This window comes from Crocodylus porosus, unplaced genomic scaffold (assembly GCF_001723895.1).
Source record: "Crocodylus porosus isolate Cpor-Errol unplaced genomic scaffold, CroPor_comp1, whole genome shotgun sequence".
Taxonomy (NCBI): domain Eukaryota; kingdom Metazoa; phylum Chordata; order Crocodylia; family Crocodylidae; genus Crocodylus; species Crocodylus porosus.
Window position 1 is genome coordinate 19595147 of NW_017728907.1, and position 13233 is coordinate 19608379.

The 13233-nt window shown below is 48.1% G+C and overlaps 1 protein-coding gene across 2 annotated transcripts in view; it reads left to right on the plus strand.

Moving 5' to 3' along the window:
* Positions 1–13233, plus strand: part of TDRD5 (tudor domain containing 5) — a 47783-nt gene that overhangs the window by 18272 nt on the left and 16278 nt on the right. For both annotated transcript variants that reach the window (XM_019530925.1, XM_019530926.1), the window contains exons 10-12: positions 1354–1420; positions 5012–5212; positions 8057–8218. In XM_019530925.1, the coding sequence (XP_019386470.1) occupies positions 1354–1420; positions 5012–5212; positions 8057–8218 (430 nt within the window). The remainder of the gene's footprint in view (positions 1–1353; positions 1421–5011; positions 5213–8056; positions 8219–13233) is intronic.

Below are 13233 nucleotides of genomic sequence, written 5' to 3' on the forward strand. Positions count from 1 at the left end.
GGAGGGCAACAGGGCAGGCCCAACGAGGAGAGGCTGAGAGACCTGAACCGATTCAGCCTCAGCAAGCAGAGGCTGAGGGCGGATTTGGTGGCTGCCTAAAAACTTGTTAGGGGAGATCAGCAGCAAGTAGGAAGGGTCCTATTCCCCCCAGCAGCACCTGGGGTGACGAGGAACAATGGCCAGAAGCTGCTGGAGAATAGGTTCAGGGTAGAGATTAGGAGGCACTGTTTCACTGTTAGGGTGGCTAGGATCTGGAACCAACTTCCTAGGGAAGTGGTCCTTGATCCTACTTTAGGTAAATTCAAAAAGAGGTTGGATGAACACCTGTCTGGAGTTGTGTGATTCCAGTGTATGCTCCTACGAGTGGCGGTGGATCAGACTAGATGATCTGTTCAGGTCCCTTCTGACCCCAAACTACTATGAAACTAAAGCTTGTCAAATGAGTTTTAGTTCAAGTGCTGCTGCCATCATTTTTAAGATCAGAGACGCTTTTAGGAGCAGAGCTGAGTGGGGTGAGGGTGGCGACAGGCTATGGGCTTGTGGCTCTCTGCTCTGCTACCTTTGCCCCTGGGAACTGTGTGCTTGCCACATGCCCCATCCAGCAGCAGAAGGCACAACTTGCTGCTGCCACTGCTGCTGAATAGGCAGGGGATGTGTGGCTGGGGCAAAGGCAGCAGAATGGACAGCCCCAAGCCCACAGCAAGCAGTCCGTATCTGCTCTGTGCACAAACCTGGGGAATACATGCCCCTCCATGCCTCCCTTTGGTGTGCATGCAGTGGCAGGGAGCCAACCCTCACTAGGCCACTCATGGCTCTGTTCTGCTTCCTGCTTGGGGTCCCATTCACCATTCTGGCTGTGCAGCACCCCTGGAGCCTTCCCCACTCCCTCTCTCACTGTGAGGTTCCTCAATCTGCCCCCCTCATGCCTTTTTCTCACCCATTCCCCTCCACAGACTTACCTGCAGAACGCTGCTCTCCATGCTGCCCAACTGTATTCCTGGCCACGTGTATGCTGTGGCTGTGCGCATGCATGCAGCATCCAGGAGCTCTGGCCAGAAGTCATATTGTATTTATTGGTGAGATCATCAGCTACACTGGCCAAAAAAAGCCAATAGCTAATAATGTTTTATCAGTGCTGATCCTATATGGCACTGATTTTTGGTGCACATCTAGTTGTATTTTAAGGCTGTTGTTTGGGTATCTTTCAAGAACATAATTTAAAAACACAAATGCGAGGTGACTTTGGATTATAAGATCAAGAAAACAAGTAGCTCCCAGCAGCTTTGTACTGTTCTGTTTTTTTTTAGATCCCAATATATAACCAAAGAGTAATGGATTTGATTCCCGTTTCAGATGCTGCTATTCAAAACTTCCTGCCCAAGCTATCCCTTGTTCCCTGGCATGGGTGAAACCTCTGGAGGTAATTGTCCATCTACAGTCTTTCCCCCTTGTACTCATAACAGGACTGTTAGGTAGACATTGGCATCTAATCAATCTGAAACAAACTCAGGAATATTGGTGTTGAGAAACTGGGCCTAATTTCACTCTTAATTTAGTTAAGAGGAAGGGTGGGCAAAATACGGCTCACGGGCTCCATCCCACCCATCAGACCCTTCTATCTGGCCCGTGGGGCCCCTAAAAAACTTAGAAAATTAATATTTACCTGCCCCTGGCTGCTTGTCAAAGATGACAAGAGCCAGGGGAAGCCAGCAAGGCTCAGCAGCAGCAAGGCCTGCCTAGCCCTGTCATCCCTCCCCCAACTGGAAGCCCCTGCCTAGCAGAGACTTCTGGCCTGGGACTGTGGAGCTGTTCCTGCCTGTGCTGGAAGGAAACTCAGGTAAGAAAGCGGGGGGGAGGAAGGGAGGGAGGCAGGGGAGGACTGCAAGTGATTGCTGTCTTCAGGGCTGGACCAGCTCCTGCTGAGTCTTGCAGTTGTGGCTGTGCAGCTGGGAGCCATGTGGTGCAGAAGCGGCCCGCATCAGACAGGGAAGTGGAGTGGGGGAGTGGAAGTGAGCAGGTGTGCAGGATTGTGGGGCCTGCACTGGTGTCCCAGGGCCAGTGCTGGCGGGGCTCAAAGCAGGGCAGCAGCAGTGTGGGGTGTGGGCTGGCAGGGGTCTCTGGGCTGGGTTGTGCCAGCAGGGAGAGAGGGGAGCTGACCTGACTCCATAGAGCCCCTGCTGATTGGGACTCTACCTTCCTGCTGCCCTGTTCTGGGCCCCCCAGGACACCAGCATGGGCCCCATGCTCTCTCTGGCCGTTGCTGCACACCTCCTTGCTCCCACTCCTCTCTTCCTCAGCCCTGTGGTACAGGTGGGGACCAGTGCGTGCAGCCCTGACTCCACATGCATCGCGCTCGCCTGTCTGGGCTAAGCAGTGGCAGCATGGGACGAAGAGCTGGTCAGTGTGGGGGGAAAGCAGCCCCTCCCCCTCCTCCTTGCTGGTGCTTCCTGTTACAGCTGCCTGAAGCCTGCGTGGGGCTTCCCTGTGCCTCCACTCCATCTCCGCCACCTCTGGGTTGCCCTGTGGGGCAGCGGTGTCAGTGCAGAGCCAATGCAGGCAGCCCTGTGCGGGCCCTGAGCGGCTACATTGGGAAGTGCCAGTAGCAGGGGCAGAGGGTCTGCTTTCCCTCTGCTAAGTAGCAGTTTCTTTCCCAGCTGCTGCTGCTTTTGAGCCTGGGCCCTAGCACCAGCTCTGGGCTTGCCCATCCAGGCAGAGCGGCAGCAACAGCTAAGCAGAAACTCTTGCTTGGCATGGGGGAAAACGACCTCTCCCCCTTACTACCCCTGGGCAGTTTTTGGTGTGGCCACCCAGAGCCCGTCCTGTGCCAGGTTGCCCTGCGGCTGTGTCACTACTGCCTCTGGGCTGCCCAGCATGGCAGCGGTAACAATGTGGAATAGCCACAGGACAACCCAGAGGTGGCAGTAACAGAGCTACAGGGCAGCCCGGTGTGGTGTGGACCCTGGGCAGCTGCACCAAAAACTGCCTGCCAGAGGCAAGTTGGGGGGCTGCTTTCCCCTCATGCCGAGAAACAGTTTCTGTGCTGCTGCTGCTGCTCAGCCAGGACGGGAGAGCCCAGAGCTGGTGCAGCGTGTGCAGGGTCACAGCTGCTTGTGCTAGTCCCTGCTGCTACCAGTGCATGCCCAGGGGTGGCAGGACACACCATGGTGTGACAGTCCAGAGTAGTCATAAGGGGGCTGGGGCTGTGCGCTGTTGGCAGTAGTGGGGATGCACCATAGGGCACACAGGCTCTGGGCTTTTGCAGGGTGGGGGCGGGTGCTGACCGGCTCAGGGAGGTGCATGCGTGGGGGGGTGCACACCCCACATGCCGTCAAACCCTTCCAGCAAACCCCACAGCCACACTGTCCCCCACACAATCACATACCCCACAAATGCTGTGCCCACATGCCCTCGCGCCTTTGTGGGGAGCCCCACTCACTGCTACGCACTCATCTCACCACACACACATGCATACACACTCATAGCCACCCTCCCTCTCCACACACCCCACAGCCCCCACAAATCCCCACTTACACACACATCAACCCATCACCACAAATCCCCCATATCCACCCACATCCACCCATCCCCCTGCACACTCCTGCACACCCCACACAATATAGAAGAGTAAGACTGCCTTTTGAGCTATTATGCAATCACTTCTACATATACAGCACAAATGCACAAAAATCAGGACAATATTTTAAAAAAATTAAATTTAAATGTTATGGGTGTTTGATTTTTAGTATATAATTTGTGGGGCTTTTTTTCTTATTCTAAGATGGCAAACACTCTTCCCAAAAGGAGTACTCCCAGGGGCAAGGGGAGGAACTTCCTGTGGCATTCGTCAGAGGTTGTGGGGGGCGGGACTTCTGGTCCCAAGATGGCAACTAGGGGGGCAGGGCACCTGTCAATGGGTAGGGCTACCCTTGTGGCCCTCAATAGTTTGCCAAAACTTGGTAAGCGGCCCTCCATCCAAAATAATTACCTGCCCCGGTTAAGAAGAACTGGGCCCTGCAGGGGACAAAATCGGGTCGTATGTGCCTTTTTTATGTAAATAAGTTTTTCCTTCAGTCCTTGTTCCCTTTCAGAGCATTCATAACATACTTGTTTTCATTCTGTCTTAACATTTGTTTTTATGCTATTCATTAGGAAAGTATATCAGCTTGCTCTCCTCCATGACTCATTTGTGACCCTTTTGGAGCCTTGAGAAATGCAAGCCAGTTTCTTCTGCCTTTCACATTCTCATTAGATTAAGCTTTACTTTAGTGACAACCTCTTTAGCAAAAGAGGACCCCTTTTAGAGGTAGCCCATTGCTTCTTTACAGCAGGATTGCTGCCTTTTTTTTTCTTTGCACTCCAATAACTTAACAGTAGATGAATAAATTTCCATCAGACTTTCTTAGAACAAACATTATTTCACCTGTGTTGACAAGCATGAGAAATATGAACCTGGAAGAGGGGAGGATTGCAAGCAACCTTGCTAGCCTTACTTATTAAAGAAATTGAGGGTTTTTTGTTGTATTTAAAAATATGGGTTCTTCTATTAGCTTTAGGTTCTGAGCATTAAGTTTTGCATTTTCAATCATTTGTTTACAGCCTGGAGGGATAGAAAACATTTTGTTAAGTAAAATCTGAGATTGTCTCCATTGTGTAACTTGGCTGAGACTTCAAGAAAAATGCTAAATACTTGAAGATATGGTAAAATTGCAAGGCATTGACCTTATACCCTTTGAAAATAGGAACTTGAAAGTATCACTCCAGTGATAACTGTATTATTGCAGAACTTTACAAGCTGGGTGTCTAAGTTAATTTAGTGCTGGGAAGCTTGTCCGGTTCATTTTGGAGTATGTTGTGTGTCCCCAAATTTCTTGCACTTCAAACCTGGTCCATTTGTTTTGCAGCCTACAATGTACCTTGTTTCCTGCACTAAACATCCTTGGAGTGAACAGAAGAATTATGTGACTAGTGATGAGCTATTTACAGTAATCTGTTTATTCCTCATTTTTCCAAGGGAACCTGGACATCCAAAGCAGTTCTCCAGTTCCAGAAGCTGTGCAGCTTGAAGCCTCTGGTTGGAGTGGTGGATGAATACATAAATGGAGTTCTTCACCTCTTCCTGTGTGACACATCTTCGGATGATGATATCTACCTCCATCATGTCTTGAGATCAGAGGGCCATGCTATCATCTGTAGAGAGAACTTTCCCTCCAAGGTGAAGTAGGGCATAGGAGGCTGGTCTGGGCAGCTCTGTTGAAGGAAAGGATTATATTGTGGTATCTACTGTACATTCAGCTATAAGTAATAGGCATCTTTTTATATACCATATTTTCTTGTCTGCAGCAGCACCTTTTTTTCTAAAAACCATCTGCTAGAAATTTGTAAGAAATCTGTAAGGAAATACAGAAGGGCAGTTTCTGCCACTTACCAGACAAAAGCAAAAGTAAAGTCTGCACGTGATCCACAGGGAGCAGAAGAATGAGCAGGCTTAACTCTCTAGCTGTTGCTCATGGCTAAGTACAGACAGTCAAAAAACCTGAATCTGAATCAGTTCAATCTTTGCAGGTTAGTCTAAGCTGTGTAGATTGAACGGATAAGCAAGTGAGCAAATATTTACTTTTGATTGCGGAAATGCAGCCACATGCCTGCAGTGGCCCAGGCCAGAAGCCAGAGGGCACTAGAACACACCTTGCTCAGCTAGAGCAGCTAGCTTGGGCCAAGGCTAGCCTGCCCACCTTGCAAAGCTACATCCATCCAGGCTTATCTTAAACGAGTTTCAGCCATTTTGAAAGCAGTTTATGTGCACTGAACTTCTGTTGTGTTTCAGATTTTAACTAGTTTCTGATAACTTATACTGGTTTATGTGTAATTTCTGTCCCTAGCCCTTCAGTTACTTACTACAAGGAAAGACTCCCTCCACTCCCTCTATTTTTTGCCTTTGAAGAGCAAGGTGTTTGTCTTATTGTGGGGCACATTGTATGTAAGAAAATATGGTAGATGATATTAAATAAAACTAGTTATAGGTGTTTTCAAAACCAGCCCAGAACTGATAACATTGAGAGAGGGTCTTAAGGTTAAGATTAATGTACCTGTCAGATACCTTTCTGCTTTATCATTAGGCCTTGCCAATTTTTTCAGCTTCTGACTTTTAAGAGCATATTATTTACCCAGAAAATTAATGAAAACATCCTCTTCCATTCATTTGAAATTCATCAGTTTTGAAAGGTCAGGAAGAATAAACTATTGTGGTATTCTGGCACTTTGTCTCTAGAAATAACCATCCTAAGTGAGACAGTAAGGTTCCTGCTGCTTTTTGTCTGATTGGTTTGTTCATTAGAAGTACAAGATAATCAAGTGTACTTTGTCTACAGTAGCCATGAAAATCAGTTTACTTTTTTAGTAAACAGGCCTTTCCATGATGGTATAAAAGATGCTAGTATGGCTGCCTTGGCAAGTGTAAATGAATTCTGCTATAAAGGTATATTTAAATTAATCACACCAAGTACCAGAGCTTAAGCAGGCACCTAGGCCAGGGGTGGGTAACCTTTCCCAGGTGCAGGCTGGAATGACTGTCCCTGGGTCAGAGGTGTGTGGACAGGTGGGTACTAGGATCCGACCACTGCTGCTTGTCCCTGTGGCATCATGAGGAGAGTGTCCACAGCCAGCATGCCCACCTACCAAAAGCCACTAAAGCCCCATGTCCTTAGGTTGACAACCCTTGATCTAAGCCAGGGGTTGGCAACATTTTTGGATAGAGTGCCACAAGTACCCATGACCTCAAATTATAAGATATTGGCATGCAAGGGACAGATGACAAGGGAACTGTGAGGGGCTTGATCCTTTTTGTGGAAGTGCAGCCCTGGTCCCTTCCCTGCTGTGTGTCCCGAGGTGTGCATGCCAAGCAAAATGCCTTTGAGTGCTATGCTCTGACACCTGTGCCAGGGGTTGCCCACCCTTGATCTAAGTTATAAAATCATTCTGTGGACCATTTTTTATAATTCAGGCTTACCTGGACAATAACTGAAGAAGTCACTACAGTTTTAGCATGAACTGTATGTATGTACTATATGTAAAGTATGGCCCATGGACCAGATCCGCCTGCTAACTGATTGGATCTGGCCCACAGCTGCCCCTGCAGTGCTTCAAATGGGCCTAAGCCCTGCCTGGGACAGCCAGTGCTGTGTTCCTGCCTGCTCCTGCTGGCCCCAGTCGTAGCCAGTGTGCACAGCTTACCAGCAGGGTTGTTCTCAGTGCAGCAGCAGCTGCTTGGGTGCTGCTGGGCTCCCATTGTCTCTGGTGGTGGCTCCTTCTCCATCCCATGTTGTGTTGCTCCAGGCAGGAAGGAAACTTTATCCAGGCAGCTCCTACACTTGCACATGGAGCTCCAGCTCCTGCTCCTGGCTGCCTTGCACCCATTGAAAAGCAGCTAGGAGCTAGATCCAGAGCCCCATGTAGTGGGACAGGAGCCTCTCAGCTGTAACTTCCCCCTCACCCATAGTGGTGCAGCAGGAGGAATTTAGAGTCCCTGGGTGCCTATATATTTCAGGTTAATCAAGTCTATTGGAGTGTGTTAATTAACATGCTCCAGCAGCCTCTGCATCACATGTATTCAGCGTCCCCACACTTCAAAATGATGGCAGGGGTGCTTTAATTAAGCTTGTTTAACAAGTTTTTAAGTAAAGTGCCCCTGCCTCCATTTTGAAGCATGGGATTACATGAGTCGCTGCAGGCGGTTTTATTAGAGCGGCTTCTGAGAGCCACTGTAATTAAATGCCTCCTCCACTCTAGAGCACATGTAAAGATGCCTCCTGTGATTTAAACAGTAAACTGAATAGTACATCTTGTGCCAAGATTTATAGGATTTGATTTTTTTGGTGTATTCTATGTCCATCTGTCACTCACTGGATATTTTTGTCTGAAGAAAAACATCTTAACTTTTGTAGCAGATCATTCTCAAGTTACTAGTCTATGTTTCTAAAATCATTTAGAATTTTTCAGTATTGTAACTACTTCTGCTAATCACAGTACCTTTTCTTGTTCTGTACTGTATTTTTAATAGGGCTTTGAAGAACTGAACCCTTCAGCTTTGTATATTAGGCCTAGTCTGGAGCAGAATGCTGGATCAGCAGGGCAAGACTTTCACTCACAGCAACAGAAATGTATTAGTACAGTCCATGGGACAGCAAATCCAGAGATAGGTGAGAGTGAATCACATGACCAGGTGAGAGGTTTTTTGCTATTCTGTATCCATGATGGGGTTAAAAAAAACAGCTTTGGGTTGTGAGGGTCCACTAGATGTATATACTTTTGTTTTTAGCTCTTTGCAGTACAATATCAGACAAAAAGTGTGCAGATGGGGGACAAATATGTATTCTAGAGCAGTGGTTTTCAACCTTTTTTCATTTGTGGATCCCTAAAAAATTTCAAATGGAACTGCAGACCTCTTTGGAAATCTTGAATGGAGGTGCAGACCCCTTTGAATTGTAAGTGTGGGTATTTACATGCTTTTGATTGATCGTAGTCATCTCTTGCGAACCCCTTAGGCACAGTCTGCAGACCCCCAGGGGTCCACAGATCACAGGTTGAAAACCACTGTTCTAGAAAATAAGCATCTGGACTTCTCATCTTCTCTGCTCATCTAATCCTGTCAGCTAGTCTGATCCTGTCAGTTATTCCATACTCCTTAATTTCTTAAGTATAAAGAGGCTTCTTTGCCTGATGATTTGTTAATGTTCTCATTGATGGACTCAAATTTTACTTCAATCTTGAGGTTATCTTAAAATCAACTTTAACTTCAAAATCTTCCCTTCCCTTCCCTTCCATATTGCTTTTATTTGGTTTAATCTTCCTTTCCTTTTTTTGAGGGGTTGGGATGGGCACAGCATTTCATTGCATTTTTGGCTATGTGGCATCACCTATTAAAGAGATGCCATAACCACCTACTGCCAACTCCAGAATTTGCTATTAGGAATTTGACTTGATCATTCAAAGTTTAATTAAAAATTACTGAAAGTAAAGAATTTCTGGGTGTGGCAAGACATTGTTTTTATGCAACTGCTTCACTCAGAAATATTTTGTTATAATGGTACCTAGTTCTGACAGTGCTTTTCACCAGTTGATCTCATGGTACTGTACCACGGAAGGAATTATTGTCTGTATCTTGCTTATGGGGAAATGTGTAAAAGTGGGGCATTGCAAATGTCACCCAGTAATGGCAGAACTGGGAATAGAACTTTGTTTCCTGAGTCTAATGCTCCATCCATGAATAAAGAAATGTTAATAAAGATACATTATTTGCTCCTTTATTATACTGAATTACCAGTGCTTCTATGGCACGATGTCATAGGGCCTGACCAGTTCTCAGGTAATGTCTCATCCTGTCATGTTGCTTTCCTATGATTTTCTTACTTTCCTATGTTCTATGATCTGATTAGTACAAGAGAGACTTTTCTGTTATGGTTTCAGAGATTATTAAAACGAGGGCAAATCTAAGCTTCACATTTCGTAATTTTTAGCTTTACCCGGTTTCCTTTCTCTAACAGACTGGGTTTTTGTACCAGAGAAACTTGAGATGAACTGTCAGCCTTGGGTATTAATACCCCCCCAGTACTGAAAGTATGTCATATGGGCTGTAAGCCTCATATAATCACTTCGGTTTACAAATGTGAGAGATGTTTAGGGCTGACTTTGGGAGTAAGGGAGTGGCTCAAAGATTGGGGTTTGTTTCCTGGTTTTGCAACAGACTAACTCTGACGGTGGGCAAATCACTTAAGCTCTATGGACTACGTTCCCTATTGATAAAATGAGAGAACAATCCTTTCTTTGGCATTTTGGAATATTTATTCAGAGTGAGTGGGGCCTTGTCTCTTACTGCATTTGTATGAACTGCTGATGGAATCGGACCTCATGTTAATTACAACCTTTATGTGCTACTGTAATGTGCACCCTTGAGGATAATGGTTTTGTCAGCATTTGAAACTTGACAGATAATTTCTTTTGCTCATCTAAATTCCTGCATGTATTATGCAAAATTGTTCTTTATAACTTTTGCTTATGTTATTTGAAATACTGTATGTTATGAGTAGGGGCCTACTGAAATCGTGATTTCATGATTTTTGTGGAAACTGATTTCAGGCAGTTTCTGTAGGGGGGGAAAAAAAGCTTGGGCTCTGTGAAAAAGCCTGGGCCCTGCAAAAAAGCATGAAATCACTTGAGCGAGGGGGGGAAAACGAAATGAAAACTTCAAGAACAGAAAAGGATAGGAAGCCGTTGTGTCCTGAAACATGGGGCAGGAGGGAAGAAGGGAGCAAACCAGCGGCTGAGTCCCTGACATGTTCAGGAGCCAGCTAGGGAAGCTGGGAGGAATTTAAAATGCTCACAAGCATGCTGATGCAGCATGCTGCCAACCAAGGAGGATTCTTCAACGTGGCCACTGAAATTAAATCCTCTAAGTTGGCCAAATATGTTTTGGCGCTGAACCTTGCAAGACAGTATCCTGCTGGGAGCTTGCACGTAGATGGAGGTAGACTCTTCTGCAGTGTAACTCTGGATGTGTCCAGGAGACCCACATAGATTGGCACTAGGGGCCATAGGTGGAGAGAGAAAATATTTGGGGGAGCTGAGTGCATGCACGCCTCCTGTAGGTAAGCCTGTAGTGGGGAAGGGCAGATTGAGGCCCCACGGTGATAGAGGGAGTGGGGCAGGGGCTGGGGTAGGTGGTGGGACTGGGACCCTGGGTGGCTTGTCCAAGAGCATTGAGGAGGCCTTCTGCTGAGCACACCCTGGTGAAGGCCCCAGGGGGCATGTGACCCCCGGATCTGTGTGTGACACAGAGGCAGGTTGCCACTGGGGCTGGGTTCAGCACCCTCCACGTGGCAGACGTAACATTGTACTGCTCTTGAGGCAGCAGCAGCATGACGCCATGTGCTTGCCTCATGCAGGGCACAGAGCCCAGCCCACAGCGGCAGGCCGCCTCTATCCCTCACACACATCCAGGGGGCACATGCCCCCTGGGCCTCTGTCAGGTGTGCACAGCAACGAGAGCTCCCTTACTCCCCTGGACAAACCGCCTGGGCTCCCAGCGTCCCACCACCCACGCTAGCCCTGGGGCTCCAATCACCCCAGTCCCTGCCTCTGCCCCACTCTCTCCCTCACCACAGGGGCCTCAATCTGCACCCCCCACACCCTGTCCCCATGGCAAACTTACATTCTGTTCTGGGCAGTAGTGAAACAGGTCATATTCACGGATTTGGCCCAAATTGGGGACATTGATTCAATCCGTTGATTTGGATCACTGTCTCCAATTTCAATTCAGCTGAATTTGAATCTGAAGATTCAATGCTGATTTGGAGAATCAGTGATTCGGCCATAGACACAGCTTTAAATGGTTTTTTTTCTGCATACCTCGAGGTACCAGGCGCGGCTCGTGAATGCTGTGATGTTGGGGCGAATGAAGCATCCCACAGGAGTGTGTGGGGGGGCCACCATGTGCTTGGCAGCAAACCCAGAAGTGGACTGAAAGTAGTTCCGGTCCACTTCCAGGTCCACTGCCAGTTGCGCTGTGGGGGCCCCCTGCATCCCACTGGCTCAGCGATCAATCACGGGGTGGCCTTGGGTGTCCGCCAAAACCCAGGAGGCACTAGTCGCTGAGCTGGGGCATGTGAGGGGGGGGCCCCCCCAGTGTGCTTTGCTGTGGACCTGGAAGTGGACCAGAAGAGATTCTGGTCCACTTTCAGGTCTGCTGCTAAGCACGGTGGGGAGCCCCCCCATGCTCCTGTGGGACTCTCCATCCGCCCTAACAGCTCAGCATTCATGAGCCACCTGTTACCTTGAGGTATGCAGAAAAAATGTTTAAAGCTGTGTCTGTGTCTGAATCATCAGATCTCCCCAAATTGATTTGGCGGATTCTGCTTTGATTTGGAGAGATGAAAGGGTCTCCTGATTCAATTCGGATTTAGAGATTCAGCCACCAAATTGGGCCGAATCTCTGCTGAATCGGATCGGGGACTGAAGCTTCCCACAGTCTTATTGGGCAGTGCTCTGCATGCTGCCAGGCTGCTGCAGGCTCTGACTGTGTGTCTGTACATATCCCTCCCCTCAGCTACAGCTGCCCAGAGCCCGTGCCCGGGCTGCCCTAGCCCCTGCCACCACTGCCCTGCGTTTGGAGGGGCTAAGCCCTGTTAGCCCTGGCCTTCTACCGTCTAGGCTGGGGCACTGTTACATGTGCTCCAGGGGTGCGGGGTGGCACTTTTAATTAGAATAGCTTCAAGAGCCACTCTAATTAAAGTGCTGCAGTGTCTTGTGTATTAGTGTCCCCGCACTTAAAAATGGTGGTAGAGGCACTTAAACTAAAGCTTGTTCAATGAGCTTTCACTCGAGCGCCTCTGCTGCCATTTTTAAGTGTGGGGACTCTGATACATGACATGAGTGAAACTGTTGGATCGCACTAATTATCATGGTCCAGCAGGCTCGATTTTAATAAAGTCTGTTCCGACGCACTATAATTGCAGCACATCGGAGTAGTCTGTGCACTTGTATGCAGGCACCCTTGGAGTCCAAGGCACACATGAAGAGGAGGCTGTTGCAAAGGCTGAAGGTTAGAGCAAGAAGCAAGGTACTCTCTCCTCCCTCTTTAAAAGGACCACAGGGAGCAGTCTTGCCTTCTGGCTCCCGTGTTGCTGTTCTCCCCTCCACTTCCTTGCCGCTGGCTTTTAAATCAGCCAGGCAGCAATTTTTGATAATGTCATCTGCTGGTGCCGCTCCCAGCCAGCAATAAAAGTGGCTAATGAACCGCGTGGGCGGTTTGTCTCAGCACGGCTCTGTTTTTCCTGAAAATAGTAAGTATGCCCTGTTTTCAGGGCTTTTCATTTCCTTTTTCAAGTGAGTCAACCCTGCCTCGGGTCCCTGTGCGGAAGGGTTCTCCAGAGCCTCCGCTTGTGTCCCCCTGGGACACTGTCCTTGTGAAAACAAGCTCAGAGGGTACCTGTTCCAGGCAATAGCTATAAAGCTGAACCAATGCTACAGGTATGACCTCTCACTGCCACCATGGCTCAGATGACCAACTCTCCAGTGCTGTTTGCATTTTGGACCCCAACCAGGTGCCTTTGCTGCGTTTTGACCCTCAGCTACTGCAGGCAACTCTGGAATGGGGGAAAGAGCCTGACAGTTAATGTGCTGCTTATGTGAACTTTGTCAAAGAGTGCCAAGTGCCTGTGTTCTGGGACTCTGTCTGTGACC